Source organism: Emiliania huxleyi, assembly GCF_000372725.1.
Source record: "Emiliania huxleyi CCMP1516 unplaced genomic scaffold EMIHUscaffold_31, whole genome shotgun sequence".
NCBI lineage: Eukaryota > Haptophyta > Isochrysidales > Noelaerhabdaceae > Emiliania > Emiliania huxleyi.
Genome location: NW_005199684.1, coordinates 719,467 through 738,555, shown reverse-complemented (window position 1 = coordinate 738,555; position 19,089 = coordinate 719,467). Strand labels below are relative to the sequence as shown.

The 19,089-nt window shown below is 64.9% G+C and overlaps 6 protein-coding genes across 6 annotated transcripts in view; 3 read left to right on the top strand and 3 right to left on the bottom strand.

Moving 5' to 3' along the window:
• Positions 1 to 14: 14 nt before the first annotated feature.
• Positions 15 to 837, bottom strand: EMIHUDRAFT_207491 (hypothetical protein; the record flags this gene model as incomplete). Its single annotated transcript, XM_005774676.1, has 3 exons — positions 15 to 209; positions 519 to 572; positions 790 to 837. The coding sequence occupies 3 exons, from the start codon at positions 835 to 837 to the stop codon at positions 15 to 17; spliced, it is 297 nt and encodes a 98-aa protein (XP_005774733.1).
• A 651-nt stretch (positions 838 to 1,488) lies between these two features.
• On the top strand, positions 1,489 to 2,807 carry EMIHUDRAFT_207490 (hypothetical protein; the record flags this gene model as incomplete). The annotated part of the gene is made up of 2 exons (XM_005774675.1): positions 1,489 to 2,689; positions 2,767 to 2,807. The coding sequence occupies 2 exons, from the start codon at positions 1,489 to 1,491 to the stop codon at positions 2,805 to 2,807; spliced, it is 1,242 nt and encodes a 413-aa protein (XP_005774732.1).
• Positions 2,808 to 3,983: 1,176 nt separating this feature from the next.
• Positions 3,984 to 6,487, bottom strand: EMIHUDRAFT_354747 (hypothetical protein). Its single transcript, XM_005774674.1, has 3 exons — positions 6,328 to 6,487; positions 5,881 to 6,177; positions 3,984 to 4,415 (listed from the first exon to the last, which is right to left on the bottom strand). The coding sequence occupies exons 1-3, from the start codon at positions 6,458 to 6,460 to the stop codon at positions 4,186 to 4,188; spliced, it is 660 nt and encodes a 219-aa protein (XP_005774731.1). The 5' UTR covers positions 6,461 to 6,487; the 3' UTR covers positions 3,984 to 4,185.
• Positions 6,488 to 11,620: 5,133 nt separating this feature from the next.
• On the top strand, positions 11,621 to 13,253 carry EMIHUDRAFT_207486 (hypothetical protein; the record flags this gene model as incomplete). The annotated part of the gene is made up of 2 exons (XM_005774673.1): positions 11,621 to 12,851; positions 12,919 to 13,253. 2 exons carry the CDS (start codon positions 11,621 to 11,623, stop codon positions 13,251 to 13,253), a joined length of 1,566 nt encoding a protein of 521 aa, XP_005774730.1.
• A 909-nt stretch (positions 13,254 to 14,162) lies between these two features.
• On the bottom strand, positions 14,163 to 14,688 carry EMIHUDRAFT_207485 (hypothetical protein; the record flags this gene model as incomplete). Its single annotated transcript, XM_005774672.1, has 2 exons — positions 14,163 to 14,538; positions 14,633 to 14,688. 2 exons carry the CDS (start codon positions 14,686 to 14,688, stop codon positions 14,163 to 14,165), a joined length of 432 nt encoding a protein of 143 aa, XP_005774729.1.
• A 2,095-nt stretch (positions 14,689 to 16,783) lies between these two features.
• The window catches only part of EMIHUDRAFT_463708 (hypothetical protein), a gene marked incomplete at its 3' end in the record, with an annotated part of 2,920 nt that continues 614 nt past the window's right edge, over positions 16,784 to 19,089 (top strand). Inside the window, exons 1-6 of the mRNA XM_005774671.1 lie at positions 16,784 to 17,315; positions 17,520 to 17,633; positions 18,018 to 18,068; positions 18,352 to 18,435; positions 18,650 to 18,745; positions 18,962 to 19,030. Coding sequence (XP_005774728.1) covers positions 16,830 to 17,315; positions 17,520 to 17,633; positions 18,018 to 18,068; positions 18,352 to 18,435; positions 18,650 to 18,745; positions 18,962 to 19,030 — 900 coding nt within the window. The 5' untranslated portion in view covers positions 16,784 to 16,829. The remainder of the gene's footprint in view (positions 17,316 to 17,519; positions 17,634 to 18,017; positions 18,069 to 18,351; positions 18,436 to 18,649; positions 18,746 to 18,961; positions 19,031 to 19,089) is intronic.

Sequence of the window (19,089 nt, the reverse complement as noted above, 5' to 3'; positions counted from 1 at the left end):
CACGGAAGGTGGTCTCACGAGGTGAGGTCGCCCTTCTCGACAAGGGCGATGTCGGAGGCAACCATCTCTTTGCAGAGCTCCTGCATCGGGATCTTGGGCACCCAGCCGAGCTTCTCCTTGGCCTTGGCCGGGTCTCCGATCAGCAGCTCGACCTCAGTCGGCCGGACGTACTTCGGGTCGATCCGCACCAGGACGCGCGACTTGTCCGCCTGCCGCAATCAAACGGAGGAGGGGGGAGTACGGTGAATGGCGCGTGGCGTATTGCGCTGCGCCGCGCTGCCTCGTACGGAGTGGCCACGCATTCGAGAGCACAGTGTGGAACGGGCCCCGTGTGGTTCGCGCCGTGCTCCGTGCGGCACGGTGGCCCGCAAGTGTGAGTGCACAGGGCAGGTTTGTTTCCGCGGCTAGGCATCCCCACCGCGTCGACGCCGATCTCGTCGACGCCCTCGCCTACACAGGAAGGTTCCGAGAAGGGTCAGAGGGAGGGCTCCGGGCAGGCTGGTCTTCCTCTCGCCGACTCGCTCGCCCTGCCACTCGATGGTGATGCCCACAGGGGCCGCCGCAAAGGCGAGCTCGATGAAGTAGCGAACCTGCGGGCGAGGTGGGGGGAGGGGGAGGGGCTGGAGGGGGCGGCGTAGGGGGGGTAGGGGGGGCACGGGAGAGGGAGGGCGGGGCGGGGCGGGGCGGGGGGGGGGGGGGGAAGGGGCCAAAAAGGTGGCTAAGTGAAAGGTGGTGGTTATTACCACCGGAGTAAGGGTGCCAAGCGGGGCTGGCCCCCCTGTTTGTCACTCCCGTTGCCACGACAAAAACGGCCGGGTCGGCCTTTTTGATCATCATCCACATCATCTCGACCTAAAAGGCGCAGCACGTCCGGTCGAGTCAGCATCCAGAGAGAAAAGATGGGTGGTTGAACACCTCCCCTATGTGTGTGTGTGTGTGTGTCTCCGCCGTTCATGGAGGCAACCGATGCGAGTCGACTGGTGTGTGTCGTCGTGGTTTCGTATCAAGAATACTCACTCACTCACCTCCCTATCTCTCCGGCTGCGCGCCTGACCGGTGCGGCCTCCGAGTCGGCGTCAAGCGCGCGTGGGACCCCGTGTTGCGTGACTCTCTGTCTGTGTGCGATTTCGGGCCCCTGGGTTGTGCTTTTATGTGAAGATGCCCTTTAGTTTGACTTAGTTTGCGTTGTATGTTTCTTTTCGACCCTCCGATTTTACAACATGAGAAGAGAAAAAGGGGGGAAAGGGGGAAAAGGTCACACGCACCTCAACCTCGCATAGACTAGTGCGCAGTGGGGAGAACGAGGCCTGTGAACCATCCCCAGGGCCTCCAGGGCTCGCACCTCAACCTCTCACAGACCAGCGCATAGCGCCACTGGACGTATTTTCTTCTCATAACAAGGCTGTGAACGAGAAGCGGCCGCCGGGGAAACTCGTCCGTCCCCGCGTCGACGTAGCGAGCTCGGTGAGGCCGAGTCGTGTAGCTCGCATGCCTTTGACACGCGCCGAGATCATTGCATTCCTCCTCGACAATGGGGTCGACGCCTCTGATATCCGAGTGGCTGAGGGCCGTGGTTTCGACGCTCTCGACGACCTTGCAGCAGGCGTCGGTTGCATGTTGGAGGATGAGGCGGCAGTGCGGGGCGTCCTGAAGCGCGCGAGGGTGCAGGCTGCGGCCAGAGAGAGAGAGAACATGCAACGGCGCCGATCTGAAATGGATGCACAGCTGCGGCCGCTCTCGGCCTCCGAGCGTCGCAGGTTCCGCGATGCCTTTGACCGCTTCGATGCCGACGGCTCTGGCGCACTGACCCAGCGCGAGTTTGGACGAGCGATGAAGGAGTCGGGCATGTTTCCTTACAGGTACGAGCTCGATGAGCTCTTCTCTGAGTGCGACAAGGACCGCTCCGGCACCATCGAATTTGACGAGTACTGCCGGCTGGTGCAACTCTACCGCACAAAGCAGTCGTGCCTCGAGCGCTTCTGTGAACGCGCCATCGACCTCTTTCCCTGCAAGCCCGCCACCCAAGGGTCGAAGCGACGGAGACATCGTGCTGAAGCAGCAGCGGCAGAGCGAGGGGTAGCGATGCAGGCGAAGCCTGCCGGGGAGGCGGAGGGTGACGGTGAGGATGGCAGTGCCGCGCAAAAACCGCACGTTGTGAAGTATCATCACGCAAGCGAGCCCTCGAAGGAGTCTGCGGTGACGCTGCTGCAGCGGTGCGTCCGCGGCCGCTCGGCAAAGCTGGAGCTGGCGGTGCGGCTTGCACTGCGGCGCGCCGATCCAGGGTCGGTCGCGGCGGCGCGAGCGAGCCGCGGCCTCGACGCATGGGCCGCTGTGGTGCATCAGCTGCTCGGGCCTGCTGCGTGGGTGCGCGCGTTGCACAATGCCCCGGACCGCTGGGAGGAGTCGGACATGATGGCTGCCATGGACTCGGTGCTGACTGATCCAGCAAATTCCGCCCTCGTCTGGCTGCTTGCAAGGCCAACCGCGTGTGAGCGGGCAGTCCTCTCGCTGGGCGGCCCCGCACAAGCTGCGCAGGACCCCGCCAAGGCTGCGCGAGCTGCAGCAGCGGCAGTGCTTACTGCGGCGAGAGAGGAACAGGGAGCGTCGCAGCAGCAATGCCGACCCCATGCAGAAACGTCGGCGGCGGCGGCGGCGCTGCAAGCACCACATCGAAGGCGAACGGGGCGAGGTGAGGTGGACAGGCGACGGCGGTATGCGGCGGAATCGTCGTGCCAAGAGGATTCGACGACGGTGACCATGATACAGGCACACTGGCGCGGTCGCAACGGGCGGACCGAGGCGGATAGGCGGCGCAGTGCGTGGTTAGCAGAAGAATTCGCCGCACAAGACGAAAAGAGCGCGACGCGGCTACAAGCACGACATCGTGGCCGATGTCATCGTGGCCGACTTGTGGGAGCAAGCGTCGAGCATCAGGGGGCAGTGCAACCGTCTGCATCGGGCGGCGCAATGGACGTGATTGACGATGATGGTAGCCATGTGTCGTCGCCTCCGCAACCGAAGAAATCACCGCTACCTCCTCCGCCGTCGCTACCACCACGATCGCCACCGGAGCAAGAAAGTGTGGAGCAGCAGAGGGCAACGAAGCGCACAGAACAAACGCGAGGGCCGTCGCCGGCGCCACCGCCGCCGCCACCGCCGCCGCCGCCGCCGCCGCCGCCGCCGCCGCCGCCGCCGCCGCCGCCGCCGCCGCCGCCGCCGCCGCCGCCGCCGCCGCCAGCGCCGCCAGCGCCGCCGCCAGCGCCGCCGCCAGCGCCGCCGCCAGCGCCGCCGCCGCCGCCATCACAGACACACGCGGCATTGCCATCTGTTAATCATCCTGCAGTGAGGACCCGCAAGGCTAGGGAGACGAACAGGGAGCAGCGGGAAGGCCTCGCGAGCGCTCGGGCAATGCTACGGGCAGGCAGGTTGAAACCAGCGAAGTCGCGCGCCCTGCCAGCAGACGTGAAATGGGAAGATACCACCGACCCGGGCGGCGCCGGTCGCGGCGGTGCGAGGCATAGCGCCTGCAGGCGGGCAAGCGCAACGACCCCAACAGGCAGGGCCGCGGGCAGGACGTCGACGACATCGTCATCAGAGCAAGGCCTGCAGCAAAGCCCCGAATCGCTTCTTGGGCTTCTCGCGCAAGGTCTCAGTGCGGGCAAGTGATGACTCGCACTTTGACGCAGTCGAATAAAAATAGACCCCCATGAGCCATGTTACGTGTGTGCTCCCGGTCACCGTGTGAACACGCCGCGCGAGCTCTCTCTGACTAACGAACACAGAGGTGTCAGAGCTGCCATCCTGCAAGCTGCATCGAGAGCGACATTTGGGGACATGGATGCGAGAGATGCGCACGACACAGTACTACATGGGTCACACACAATGTCAAATCCACAGTCGGTGGGCGCTCTGGAGCAGCAGAGAGCTCCGAAGGCGGCGCCAACAAGCGCCAGAGCATCCCACAGCAACGGAGCTTTGGGGCACCGCGGGTAGCGCGGCGCACAACACGGAGAGAGTCGCCCGCCGCGGCAAATCTCCATCCTCCCCCTCCCGCACCTCACGGTGCGTGCCCCGCATGCGCGTGCAGCAGCTCGGCTGGAGAGGGAGCGAGAGGATGTCGAATGGGGCGGCGACCGCTCACTCAGTAGGCGTGATGCACCGTGACGTCCTATGATTTCTGTCCGATCAGGCGAGGTCGAGGAAAGCGTTGACCACTGCCGACTCGCTCTCGAGTGGCGAGTCGGCCTTGTCGGCCTTGTCGGCGCCAGGCTCGGTGAACAGGTCCAAAACATCGTTGATTTTCAGCGCCGAATCGGTTCGGCTCATCGGTGTGGACTCGCTCTGCCCGCCCCGAGCCTCCCCTGCCCCGCCCTGCCGTGCTGCCACCGCTGCGGCTGCTTCGGCGGCGGCAGCGGCGGCGGCGGGGACGGCCTCTGCGTCGAGCATCACGATGTTGCTCGAGGTGGCCTGAAGGGAGGGGGGGGGGGAGTGAGCACGGCGGGCGGCGCAGCGGCGGTGGCGGCGGCCGTACCTGGAAGCAATGCAGCTTGCCCTGCGAGTCTCGCAACGGCTCCAGCCGCACGTCGTGCGAGAAGGGCTTGCCCGTCCGCGTGTGGTGCGTGATGTTGAGCGAGCACGGCCGCCCGTCGCGGATGGAGCCCATCAAGTCTTCAGCACGGTCGCGCTGCGTCAGCGGCCCGTCGAGCAAGTCGAGGGTCTGGCCGAGCACCTCCTCCTGGTTTGAGTACTCGCAGAGGCTCATCCACGCGGCCGACGCGAACACGATCTGGAAGGGCGCCGCCGCCGCGGTGATGACCTGCACGTACTCGTCGGCCGCCGCCTGCATGCTCGCCTCTGCGTCCGTTGCGGGCGGCAAGCACGCGCCAAACTTGGCCGCGAAACTCGAGGCGGCGAGGCCCTCGACCGACGTGCCGGACGGCTCCGAGTCGGAAGTCTCGTCGGTGGGCGACGCGCCCGAGAGGCTCATGTCGTCGAGCAGCCCCGAGCACCCCGAACGTTGCAGCGGAACGCCGTCGATCTTGCCGCCGCCCCCGCTGCCCACCGCCCGCTTCTTGATGGCGGGGTGCTGCAGCCACGGCCGCCCCGGCCGGCGGCCGGCGGCCGGCGCCGGCCCGTCGCCCGTATCCATCTGATCCAGCAGCGCCTCCGCGGTCGTGCTCGTCTCCCCCACCAGCGGGAAACCGCCGTCGCCCCGCTCGCCCAGCTCCCCGAGCAGCTGGCTGCGCACGTCGTCTGGCAAGCTGTCCACGTCGATGTCGCCGAACGCGCCGACGCCTGTCGGGTCGAAGAGCGACGGCCCGCCCGGCAGCAGCAAGCTAGAGGCGCTCGTGCCGCCCAGCGGCGACATCAGCGACTGCAGCACGGGGAGCCGCCCTCCCATGTTTGCCATCAGCGCGAGCGACGCGCTGTTCAAACTCGACGAGCTGTTGCCGTCCATCGCGGCGCGCGCCGCTGCGACCGCCGCGCGGCAATGCAGCTCCGCCTGCTTCGCCTGCTCCGGGTATGCCCCCTGCAGGCTCGCCAGCCACGGCATCGAGCTTAGCGACCCCAGATCTGACAGCGAGCCGCCCGCGTCGCCGCCGCTCGGGCCCGCCGGCACCTTTGCGCTACCCTTCTTGGCTGCCCCGCTGAAGGGCTGGTTGCCGAGGCCCATCGGCAGCTCCGTGTCGTCCAAGCTGGTCGGGCCGCTCCCGGACCCCCGGGGCTCCTGCCCCGGCGGCTCCTTGCCCCCCGGGCAGGACGCAGCGCGCATCAGCGGCAGCGCGGGCAGCTTTGGCCCGCCGAGCGCGCCCGGCAACACAGACCCGGCCTTGGTCGCATCGCTCACCCCCGCCGCCGCCGCCGCCGCCGCGGCTGCCGCCGCCGCCGCCGCCGCCGCCGCCACTGCCTCCGTCCCCGCCGGCGCCGCCGCGCCGCCGCCGTCGCCGGCCGCCTTTCCGTCGGCGCTGCTGCTCCCCGCCCCGCCCCCAGAGTTGCCTGCAGAAGCCGCCGCCTTGGCGGCGGTGGTGGCGGGGGTGTCTGGCAGTCCGGGCGTCGAGAAGAGGCCCATTTGCTTTGAGATCTTGCGCTCGCGCTGTCGTTTGTTCTGGAACCAGACCTGCACCTGGCGCGCCGACACGTTCAGCTGCCGCGCGAGGTCTCTGCGCGTCTCGAGGCCTGCGCGCGAGGGACGGATCGGCTCAGAGGGTCGCCGGGCGCAGGCTGCGCGCTCACGCGCGGCGCGCGGCAGGCCGCGACGCGAGATGGAGGGGCTGACGAGGCGAGGGCTGCGCTGCGCGGGAGAGGCCCGCCGGGCCGCGCGCGCGCCTGGGAAGGGCTCCATGGTGTAGACATGCTCGAGGACCTGCAGAGCGGACGATCCGATTTGCCACCGCAGCGTCTTGCCCTCCGCGGCCGTGGGTGCGGCCGCGGGAGCAGCCGGCTGTGGGTCTTCTGCCATGGTTTGCCAAGCTTCTCGCCAGGTCAGTCGAGGTTAGTCGATCTCGGAAGAAGAGTCGATACCCTTCTCACCCAAAACGCGCGTTTCTTTTCGGTGCAGCTGCCGCCTGTTTTGCTGCGCGATCCAGTTAAGGCTGAGCAGCGTATGCGAGAGCAGCTTAGCGGGCGGGTCCAGCAGCCGAAGACAGCTCACAAAGGGGCCGCATTGTGGTTGACGGTGGCGAGACTACTTACTTGCCGTCAACGAGCGCCATCTCAGACTCAGTAACAGTGCCTGCACTCGTACACGGGACGCCCGTTGATGCAGCCAGCTTGGTCCTAACTCCCGTAGTACACACCTAGCACGACTGCGTATACGATAGGGTACAGCCACCTCGAAGCCACATCGAGGTGTTGGTCGCGCAAGAGCATCTGCCCGCTGGTCCCCACGAGCAACCGCTGCGGGCTCAGACGCTGCAGGCATGAGAAGTGCCGGGAAGCTGCTGGGGGGAAGGTGTCGCAGCGTTTGCTCGCGCTTTGTGCCGGAGCCCGCCGTGCCGACGCCAGCAGCTGCTCCCTCGGCGCGTGCCTTCTCCTCGGCGCCGTCGATGCGCTTCTCCAGCCGCATTAGCCAGTTGGCGACGGCATACTCCAGGTGTCCAGGATCGCAAAGAAGACAAAACCTTTGAGGAAGAGAGCGACTGTGTAGAGACGACATCACCCGTGACGAAAAACGGACGCACACCAAGCGCTGAGGGGAGGGCGGAGGGTGTAGAGGATGTAGAGTGTAGAGCGCTGTAGAGCTGTAGAGCTGTAGAGCGCTCTGGAGCGCTGTAGAGCTGTAGAGCTCTACATCGGGCGCGGGACGAACTGCGTGCGTTGTAGAGCGATGTAGAGCTCGATTTTGCTGTAGAGTTTGTTGTAGAGGCTCTACAGCCAAACCGCCGGGAAGGCAGTGACTCAAAGAGGTCGAGCCGCGCTAATGGGGTGTCTCCGAGCTTACTGGAGCTCTGATGGACAGCCCTGACTATCCCTGACACACAGAGAGTCACTCTGACGGCACACAACACCCTATAACTGCGTCATGACCAGCCTGCCGTGCGTCGCCGGTGCCGCATTCGTCGCTGTGCTTCTTTAGCAGGCGGTGGACTGTCGGCTGCGAGGACGGTCGCATTTGCGCGAGGCGAGGCGAGCATTGCTGCGCGTTGCATGCGCCATGCCTCGCGCCAGCGCGTGCGGGAGCTCCTGGCTGAGCGTTGAGTCCAGGCGAGTTGCGCTGGCCACTATCGCTACGCCGAGCCGAGCTGACGCGCCGAGGCGCCGGCCAGTCGCAGCCGTGAGGCATGCCACAGCAGCAGAGGCACCTGCCACCCATTGGGCGGGCAGACAGAAGGCCAGGGCAGCACTGGCAAGTGCAACGCGCCTCATGTCGGAGAGCGACCGTGCCTCGTTCGCCGCTTTTGATGTAGAGTTTGTTGTAGAGATTTCACGTTGTAGAGCGCCTCTACATCGCTCTACAACGCACGCAGTTCGTCCCGCGGCGGATGTAGAGCTCTACAGCGCTACAGCGCTCTACAGCGCTCTACAGCTCTACAGCTCTACAGCGCTCTACACTCTACATCCTCTACACCCTCCCTCAGACCAAGCGCTAAGCGTGAGGACGCGATTTCGAATTCGGAGGTGCCTGAGCAAAATTGGGCCCGCTCAGGTGTGAAAAAATTATAAGGGTCAAAGCTGCCGATTCGATCCGGAAGCCACTCGACCACCGTGCACCGAGCGGCCGACGGCCGAAGCAAGCAGAGTAGATGATGGTCTAGAGGTAGTGTCCACTCAGCGACCGATACCCGTAACACATTACCGGGGGAATTAGACACAACAGATACGCACAACCGACGCCCGAAGTGCCAAGAAGGACGTCATTAGTACGAAACCTCAGAAGGCCATGGGCGCCGAGAGAACATTCCCTCGAGAGCAAAAAAAAAGCACAACCAAACCTCCTTCCCAGGTTACCCCTGCCAAATCGCAAATGTCGCCGCTCTCGGGGCATGCTATCCTGTGCGTGTAAGCAGGGCAGGTGGGGGAGGGGGGCAGTCCCTCTGGTCTGATACTGGTGTGGTTCTGTCCCCAGCGTCGGAGGCAAGGGCGAAGCTAAGAATATTTATTTTTGTAGAGACGACATCGCAAAAACGAAAACGACTGCCGAGTAAGTGAAGAGAGCTGGTCGGAGAGGGGCGCGATCTCCCACTCGCCCACTCGCCTACGCGAGTAGCCCGGGCCACCAAGCCACCACACCGCGAGCCGGGATCACAAGCCACCGCAAACTAGTGCTGAGCAGATGATCAGAACCGCACCCGGAACCCCTACCTAAATCGCCGCAGCTCCGCGAACCGCTCGCCGAGCCCAGCCGGACAAGTCTCTGCCTCGCCGATCCCGCACAATTCGTGCGCGATCCCCGCCGCCGAGCTCGGGTGTCGAAGACTAGCGCGTCGCCACTCTGCAGCTCGAACTCGCGCACATTCTCCGCGGCGCTCACGCGGAAGCGCGCGGGGCGGGAAAAGTGTGGTTCTTGCCCAAAATGCGTGTGGTTTTTGCCCATGCATTGCATTTTTTGCATTCGCATGCACCGCCTGCATTACAACTGCATTACAACTTGCATTCGCTGATTGCATTTCGTTGCATCGATGCATTTCGCGCGTGATTGCATTATGCACTAGATTATGCATTAGATGCATTTTGCGCGTGATTGCATTTCGTTGCATTATGCATTAGATGCATTTTGCGGTGATTGCATTTCGTTGCATTATGCATTCGACTTGCAATTTATCAAAGGTTTGGTTCAGCCGACATCCCTCACCGGCCGACTAAGACGAAGAAGGCTCTAACCCAGCAGCCAGCTGGGGACGTGGTCTCTGCGGAGGAGGAGGGCCGCCCTGATGACGGGTGGGATTCGCTGGGAAACAGAAATTCTCTGTCCCTATTCCGTGCACAGAGCGTGCAGTGGCCGGCCCGAAAATTTCCAATCAAAATCGGCGCCGGACGCGTCCTAGCATCCTACCACGTCGCCTATGCGCCAGCACAGGCGCGGTGTGGGCGCGGGCCGAGGCGAGGTCGAACGCGATGGCGCCAAACACGGGCTTTGGGGAGTGCCCCTACTGCTGGTGCGATAGGTGGCGCATGGCGCACAAGCACGTGGCTTGTACGTGCAGCGTGCCGGAGCTGGAGCCGGAGCCGGAGTCGCAGACCGGCACGAGTGCAGACCGAGGGCTACTCGCCAGTGCAGAGCAACAGACGCAAGTGCCGCCTCACCGCGGCCGCACGCGGATTGGTCGTTTCGTTCCGACCGAGGAGCTGGCCATGAACGTTCCGACCGAGGGGACGGCGACACCGGATGCTGCAGGCATGATAGCCGCATCGCGAGCCTTCGGCTGGGAGGCGGCTTCGACGGCGGCAGGTAGGTTCGCTGCGGCGAGGGCAGCGGCAGCGAGGGCGGCGGGGGAGACGGCGGGGTCGATAGCAAAGAAGATGGCGGAGGTGATGACCGAGGCGGTGATGAGGCCCCTCCCGACCGCCCCTCCCGACGGGACCGAGCTCGAGCTCGAGCTCGTGCCCACCCCGTGCGCACCACGCCTCCCGGAGCCAGCGGGCACATCAGGTGCGAGCGAGGACGCTAGGCAACCGCAGCAGCAGGCAGACGCCGACGAGGCAGACGCCGATGAGTCGACCCTCAGCCTCCCGCCGGCCAAAGCCGAGGCTGAGCAGTGCTGCGTTTGCTTCAGTGACGTGGCAGTGGTGTTCTGCAGCTCCACCTCCACTCGGCACGGTATATGCGGGGACTGCTTTCGTGGTCATGCCCAGGAATGCTTGGCGCGTGGCCCCACAGCTCTGATGCAGCAGCACAATGGTTGCATCCCGTGCGTGTGCCATCCGGATGCAGCCGGCGGCTGCACAGCAAGCTTCGACAACCAGTCTGTTGCGTTGCTGCTAAGTCCCGATGACTACAAAGCTTTCGACCGCCAGAGGATGGCCGAAATTCGCCGCCGTTTGTTCCTTGAGATGAACGAGCGGCTGATGGAGACCGTGCGGGACATGGCCAACCGCTTGCAGCAGAGCTCGAAGGGGGTCAACAGGACACTGCTTGCCCAGCAGCTACGCGCCTCGATCCCAGGGGCCCGCATGTGTGGCCAGTGTCGCTACGGGCCGATCGAGCACTTTGCGTGCTCAGCGCTGACCACCCACCGGCACGATGCGTACAACGGCAATGCGTGCCCGCGCTGCGGATGGTTTGCTGCCGACATTAGTCAGTGGCCGGCCTGGGACGGCAATGTGCTGGAGGACGCAGTCGATTCACTCGACTTTGCGTCGGGCGAGCGCGGCCCACCCGCGTCGGGAGGGGGTGGGTCTCCCTTTTCGGCCCTGCCAGCCGGGCGGCACGGCCGCTGCGCGCTTGACGGCTCCGCCCCTTGCCTGGCCGCGCGCCTCTCCGCTGGCAGCGGCCGACGCCCCTTGAGAGGCGCGCCTCTCCGCCCCTTGCCTGGCCGACGGGCGGGGCGACTCGTCCGCGCCGGTCAGGTCGGAGATCTCCTGCTGGATCGCGATGCATCGACAGCGCAAAGGATGCACCGCGAGGAACAGCGCAGGCTGCAGCAAATCAACAACGACCACCAGGTGGCGCGGCGCCTGCAAGCTATGTTCGACTGACGGCCACGGACAGGCGCGCGCTGCCATGGTTCGGAGCACGAGGATGCATGCAGGAGTGCTTCTTTGACACGTGGTCATCCTATACTACGTGCCCCGCTCCCTGCCCAGGCTCGCTGGCGGTGGCACGCGGTGGGGCTCTCTCCGCACGTCTACGCACCTAGCATTGAGTCTCCGAGTGTCGCACACTGGTGGATTTTGGGGCGCTGTCTTCCCTCTACATTCGTCAAGACGTGTGAGAGACAACAAGTCACATTTACCGTATACAACGGCTCTGTCGTCCCAAAACAAGAGACAACTGGAGAGGGGCAGGGAGGAAAGGGGGAGAGAGGAAGCCAACGGCGATGCCACCACAGCAGCAGGGGACACGCGAAACGCGGCGCGGAAAACGCCCTCGTTTCCGCCCCCTGCCCTCTCGGTACGCGCGCCGTGGTGCTCTGCTTCATAGGCCAGCGCGCTCCAAACATTCGACATCCCAGGCGGTGTCATGTTTGCCGCTGCCCTGATAAGCGCCGTGCCCCTGCCCCGTGGCCAACGTGCACGGACATCCGCGCCCGCGCCAGCGTCCGACAGTGTCTCCAACAACAGCGTTGCCGATAACACCACCCTGCCTTCCGCGCCCTTCGGCACCTGCCCGCCCGAGCCCTTTGTGGCTGACATCACAGCGTCGCAGCCTGAGTGCCTGGCCTGCTGCGGCCCGCTGCAGGAAACCAGTGCTTCCAGTGCTTGCGCGCCGTGCGTGCCCTTTGCCTGCTGCTCCCCGCTCCCCTGCCCCGCCTCCTTCAAGGAGTTCGACCAGCTGGTTGCTGGCGCTCCGTCATACGACCGCCACGTCCGACCGCCACCGCACGACACGCCCACGGTGGTAGCGCTGCCGCTGGTGCCTCAGCAGATAGGAGTGCTGGACACGCGGCAGCAACGGGTGACTGTGGAGCTCCAGGTCAGTTTCGCATGGCAGGATACGCGATTGCGATTTGACCCCTCGTGCCTCGTTGAGCGAGGCGCGTACACCTTCCTCGACCGGACGGTGATCTGGCCGCCGATGCTCCCCCTCTACGTAATTCAGGCGGAGAGCTCGGGAGTGTGGGTACCGCCCGTGATCGTGGACAACGCGCACCCGAATGCCGAGGAGTTCCGCGCGCGCGACGAGCAGTTCTTCATCTACAGCACCGGTGCCGTCTGGTACTCGTATCGGGCCTCGTTTGACGTCAAGTGTGGCATGGACTTCTCGGAGATGCCCTGGGACACACAGGAGTGCTACGTGCGGCTGGTGGCGGCCGACGAACACTCGCGGATGACGCTGGCGCTCGGGGACATTGCTGGCGGCGACGCAGCCTATTACGAGCGCAACGTGTACAACACGCCGCAGATGCACCATTTAATGAGTTCGACTGAATGGGAGTGCACCGAGATCCGCGGGCGCAACGGCACCGGCCTCGCTGGTCGCCTCTTCGCTTCGAGCAAGGACTATGTCGAGCTCGTCTTCACGTTTGAGCGGCGGAGCGCATGGTATGCCAACAACGTCGTGCGGCCGACCATCCTGCTCGTGGCTATCTCGTGGTTGTCCTTCTTCATCTCACGCACGGCGGTGCCCGCCCGCGTCGCAATGACGCTGATTTGCTACCTCACGCTCTCCAACTTGAACAGCATGGTCAGTGCGTCCTTGCCCAAGCTCTCGTACTACGTGCGCCTACTTGGCCTCATGACCGCGTCGCAAGGTTGGTGCACCACCTCACACACTCCGTTCCTTGCTCCCTCACTTCTCACCCGCTCTCTTCCTCAAAGGTTTTGTCTTCTTTGCGATTCTGGAGTATGCCGTCGCCAACTGGCTAATGCGGCTGGAGAAGCGCATCGACGGCGCCGAGGAGAAGGCACGCGCCGAGGGAGCAGCTGCTGGCGTCGGCACGGCGGGCTCCGGCACAAAGCGCGAGCAAACGCTGCGACACCTTCCCCCCAGCAGCTTCCCGGCACTTTCATGCCTGCAGCGTCTGAGCCCGCAGCGGTTGCTCGTGGGGACCAGCGGGCAGATGCTCTTGCGCGACCAACACCTCGATGTGGCTTCGAGGTGGCTGTACCCTATCGTATACGCAGTCGTGCTAGGTGTGTACTACGGGAGTTAGGACCAAGCTGGCTGCATCAACGGGCGTCCCGTGTACGAGTGCAGGGCACTGTTACTGAGTCTGAGATGGCGCTCGTTGACGGCAAGTAGTCTCGCCACCGTCAACCACAATGCGGCCCCTTTGTGAGCTGTCTTCGGCTGCTGGACCCGCCCGCTAAGCTGCTCTCGCATACGCTGCTCAGCCTTAACTGGATCGCGCAGCAAAACAGGCGGCAGCTGCACCGAAAAGAAACGCGCGTTTTGGGTGAGAAGGGTATCGACTCTTCTTCCGAGATCGACTAACCTCGACTGACCTGGCGAGAAGCTTGGCAAACCATGGCAGAAGACCCACAGCCGGCTGCTCCCGCGGCCGCACCCACGGCCGCGGAGGGCAAGACGCTGCGGTGGCAAATCGGATCGTCCGCTCTGCAGGTCCTCGAGCATGTGCCATGTCTTGTGTCTACTCGCGAACTGTGCGCGTGCCGACAAGTGTGCTGATCTCGGACGCACGTGACCGGCAGCTGGGAACTGTCCGCGCGCGCGGGGTCCGGGGACGTGTCCCGACTTCCCATGTAAGATGTATGAAACCCAAATGTGTGGGCGTGACCGTGCGTGTGTGCCCACACCCCGGCACACCGCACACGACGCCACAGACCACAGACGTATGATCTCTGTTGTGGCTCGCTGTGCCTGTGGGGCGTGTCGCTCCGATACTCGGTATAAAACCTTTTGGACGGTGATCAAGAGACGTCGGATGGCCACTCGCTTGCGCCGCCGCCACAGCGTCGCTCGTTGAGAGAGCGTTGTGCCCGGAGAGACTAAATATGCACTGCACTCGCGTGGGCAGAGGGTGGCGCAAAAGGGCGGCCTGGACGCGCGCCTCCGCACCCTCCCCGCGGCCTTGGGGGCCGGCGCACGCACAACGGGCGTGTCATTGGACCAGGCAGCCCCTGTCCTCCTCGCTAGGCTGCTGCGGTGGCGGCGCGGCGCTCGGCTCCGCCACCGGCGGAGGGTAGGTGCCATGCTGCTTGACCGAGTCGAGAATGTAGAGCACCTTGCTGAAGTAGAGCCGCCAGAAGTCGCTCTCGTCCATTCGCCGCGGCACGCACGCATACGTCAGTTTGTTGATCTTCGCGTCCTCCTGCACGGCGGCGGCCGCGGCAGCGTGGAACTCCGCAAAGTCCCACTGATCCGCCGGTATGCAGTATGGTGCGCCGCTCATCGCGCAAAACTCGTCGGGAGTCATGCTCGAAATGGTGAGGATCGCGGTCCGCGCAATCAGGCGCGGCCCCTCTGGAATCTCCAGCCTGCGCACGCAACGAGCGCGGGTGAGCTGCGCTCCACAGGGCGATGGGACGCGCGAAGGCGCCGGTGGACGCGGCAGGAGCGGAGGCGGCGCACCAGCCCGGAGGCCACACTTCAGCAGCTGCCAGCTCCTTGGACGACCCACCGCCCATCAGCAAGGATCGAAAGCGCCGGCGGCAGCGCCACTCGCGCCTCCCAACTTGTCCCGGTTTTTTAAAGAATTTGAAGCCAAGTAAAAGAATGCAGCCAAGCGGTAGCACCACACTCCTCTCCTTAAAATCCCTCGGGTCGTAGGACCCTTAAAAGAACTAGCAGACCTTGCGCGCACGCGCGCCAAATTTGTTTTTCTGAGAGAGAGAGATTTTAGAAAACCAACAAGAGATCACGACTCTCATTCTTTTTCTGTCTGCAACAACAGCCCGAGGGGTGAAATGTCTTTCAGCCGATGCGGCGGCCGATGCGGCGGCCGATGCGGCGGCCGATGCGGCGGCCGATGCGGCGGCCGATGCGGCGGCCGATGCGGCCACGGGGCGCAGAGCAGAGAGGCCCGACAGCCGACATACCAGCTGAAGTAAGGAGTTTGGATTTGTTCTTTTCATCGCAGCGCAATCTCTCGCAGGCTCGCAACACACGCGCCATCAGCGCGAACTCGCTCTGAGCCTAGCGCAGCGCCTCGGACATCACCATTTTGGCTCGCCAACAAGCCCTCCGAGATTTTTAGCAATACCAAACAACTCTAACACTCACACGTAATTTGGGGCCTGGAGCCCTGTTCACGCGCGCGCGAGACGTGCAGACAGGGTTGCCAGGTGAGAGCGAATGGCGCGGTTCACGCCTCGCACAACAGAGAGAGAGATGCGCTCTGCATGGTGGGACATAAAAGAGAGCGAGTACTTTTGGGCGAGTAGGCCGTGCGGTCAACGCTGCCGCGCGCGACTTTGCGCGCGAGGCGGCGCAGCTTGAGAACGGCGGTGGGCGAGAAGCCGCCGCCGAACGTCTCGTGGAGCAGGCGAGCAGCAGGTTGAAGTTGTTGCGCTTGACAAAGATCGCGTCGTGGTAGAAACCGCGATGCGCCTTGACGTAGCCGTGGCCGGTCTTGTGGGAGAAGGGTTGGCTGGGCTGCCCGCGCGCCTTGCAGCCCATGTTCAGGCGGCGGGCCTTCTCCTCGGTGTTGCCGAAGGCGTAGGAGTGGCCGACGGAGGCGGGCGTGCCGCCACTCGAGGCGTTGCCAACGCCCGTCGAGGAGGTCTTGAGGAGGGGCGTCCAGAGCTTGATCTCATTTACTTCATCGCATCCTCCCGGTCCCGCGTGGGGTTCTGCGAGGTCAGTCTTGTACCCCTCATTGTACTGCCGGGTGAGCTCTGGTTTCTCCTTGTCGCCGTGCACGAACCGGCGCGTTGGCCGGGGCGCGCATCGCGTCCGCCCAGGCGGCGAGGACGCCGTCGTGGGGCCGCCGGTGGTGGGCCTTGTTGTAAAGGTAGTCGCCGAAGAAATCGACTGGCATGCCCCGCTCGAGCGCGACCCGAAGGGTGGGAAGCGCCGCGGAGAGCCAAAGGCCGAGCTTCCGCTGGAGCTCGTCCTGGAGGGTGTCGGAGGAGAGGGCGGTAGCGTACGTACCGTCGACACGGACATCGAAGGCCTTGCCGGCGAAAGGCGTTGAGGCGGAGACGAGGCGCGCGGCTTCGCGGTTGTTGACGGCGCTGTCTCCGAGGGACGGGTAGTTCTTGACGTGCACATCCCGCGCCTTGACGAGCTCCTGGTGCGCGAACCAGTCCTTGTGATTCTTGATGGCAGCGAGCGCCCGCGGCCGCGGGTACGTGGATTTGCAAGTGCCATTGAGAATCGCGTCGGTAGCTGGAAGGGACTCGGGCTCGGGGAGCGGGACGCTCTTGGGGTAGAACTCAGTCAGGTAGCCGCCGCGGACGGTGTAGTACTTGTTTTTGTCGCGGGCGGTGCGCTTCTCGCACACCTCCTTCCAGTCCGAGAGGGCGGACTCGTAGGTGGCGATAGCTGCGGCGATGGCGTTTGTTTGCCCTCCGCGCCCCCACACAGATCACGGTTACTACTTTTTCAGTGTATGTAGCTCTTACGTACATTCCCGGAGGAGGACTGCTGACGGGGTTTGCGATGAGGAGCGTTTTTTCAATGTATGTTTGAAAATCGCGCCTGCTGGAACGCGGAGAAGGAGAAAAGCGCGACTTCACGTCGGACTTCGCCGCGCTCTCGACTCGACTCGACCGAGGGCTACAAAGGGCTTGCTAAACGCGGGCCGCTCAGCAACTCCAACTCAGATATGCGCTCCCGCTTTGGCGCGACCCTCGGCCGCAGCGCTCTGTGGCCGCTCCGACTGTCGCTGCCTGCAGTCCGCTCGCCGCTGCGTGCTCTGCGGCGTCCGCTCTCCACCGCGGCGCTTGACGCCTACTCAAACACCGTCGTCAGCACCGTCGAGACGGTCGGACCGGCGACGGTGGCTATCCAGGTGGCGGCGCCCGGTGCTACCGTGGCGCCGCCGGGCGCGCCACCGGGCGAGGGCGCGCCAGGCGGCTCGCAGGGCAGCGGTGTCATCATCACGCCCGACGGCTACCTTCTGAGCAACGCGCACGTCGTCGGCGACGCGTCAGAGATGAGCGTGACGCTGACCGACGGCCGCGTGTTGCGAGGCACGACGGTGGGGCGGGACGTGGCGACGGACCTTGCGCTCGTCCGGCTGCAGACGCCGGGCTCAGTGCCGTTTGCCACGCTCGGTGACTCGGAGGCGCTGCGGGTGGGGCAGCTCGTGGTGCTCGGCCCCTAGATGCGGAGTACGCGGGCTCCGCGTCCTCCCTCTAGCACTCGACGAGTCACGTGCTCGCCGCACGCAGCCGCGTCACGCAGCTGCGTGGACCACGCGGCTACGTGGACGGTCCGAGTGCTCTTGCGAGGTGCGGGTGTGCGGCGCAAGAGGCCGGGCTCCTACCTCAGCCCCCCTGTGTGCGCGCGGCAGGTGGCCATCGGCAACCCGCTCGGGTTCGCGTCGACCGTCTCGGCCGGCGTCGTCTCCGCCAAGGGGCGCTCGCTCCGCGCAAAGGACGGCCGGCTCATCGAGGACATAGTGCAGGTCCAGGCGGGAGGACCCTTCCGAGACCCTTCCGAGACCCTTCCGAGACCCTTCCGAGACCCTTCCGAGACCCTTCCGAGACCCTTCCGAGACCCTTCCGAGACCCTCACGTCCCCCTCCTGGACGGGTCGCCACACACCCCCGCCCCTAGCGAGGCTAGCCGGGCCTCTCCTCGGCCTCTCCTCGGCCTCTCCTCGGCCTCTCCTCGGCCTCTCCTCGGCCTCTCCTCGGCCTCTCCTCGGCCTCTCCTCGGCCTCTCCTCGGCCTCTCCTCGGCCTCTCCTCGGCCTCTCCTCGGCCTCTCCTCGGCCTCTCCTCGGCCGCCAGGCATCGAGTCCTCCTCACCCCCCCCCCCCCCCCCGCCTGCATGCCTCCCCGCCGCCAGACCGACGTGGCGCTCAACCCGGGCAACTCTGGCGGACCGCTCGTCGACTCGGTGAGGGACACTTCCGCGACACTTCCTCGCGACACTTTCTCGCGACACTTTCTCGCGACACTTTCTCGCGACACTTCCGCAACACTTTCGCGACACTTCCGCCCGCCCCCGCCGCACCGCCATCTCCCCGTCCACTCGCCCCATCTCGACCGGCCGACCCCTGCGCCTCCCTCTTGTCTCCTCCCTGTCTGTCTCCTCCCTGTCTCCTCCCTGTCTCCTCTCTGCGCGCCGTCGCTCCCGCGGCACACGTGTACGTGCATGACGCGTCACGACGAGCCTGCAGGCGTCGCGCGTCGTCGGCATCAACACCGCAATCATCCAGGGAGCGCAGAACCTGTCCTTCTCGGTGCCGTCGGCCACGGCGCAGGCGCTGCTAGCCCGCGGCAGTCTCTCTCTCTCCCTCTCCCTCTCCCTCTCCCTCTTTCTCCCTTTATGTTTGTGCGCGCGCGCGTGTGTGTGTTTGTGTGTGGGAGAGCGAGAGAGAGCGAGAGCGAGAGAGAGCGAGAGCGAGAGAGAGCGAGAGAGAGCGAGAGCGAGAGAGAGCGAGACAGACCGACCTCACCTCACCTCACGCCGCGCAGTGGGTCGTCTCTGAGCTGCTCGCCCACGGACATGTCCGCCGCTCCTTCCTCGGGCTCGGCTGCCAGCTCTTCCCCGTCTCGCGCCTCTTCCAGCGGGTGCGCCAGAGAGGCAGCCGAGAGGGAGCCGAGAGGCAGCCGAGAGGCAGCCGCGAGGCAGCCGAGAGCCAGCCGAGAGGCAACCGAGAGGCAGCCGAGAGGCAGCTGATCTAGCAGCCGAGAGGCAGCTGCTTTATGCAGCCGAGAGGCAGCCGAGATCCGCACGTCCTTTGACTCGCGGGCAACGGACCCCTTCACAGCTCTGCGTGTGAACAGGCGCACTTGTTCGACCCGCCGACCGCCGTGCAGGCAAGTGCCTTCTCCCCCCCCTCTCTTCGTTCGGTGGTGGGGCTGTTTGATCTTGTCTTTGGTGTTAAGGGGTGTTTCTCCGGTTTTATGCCCAT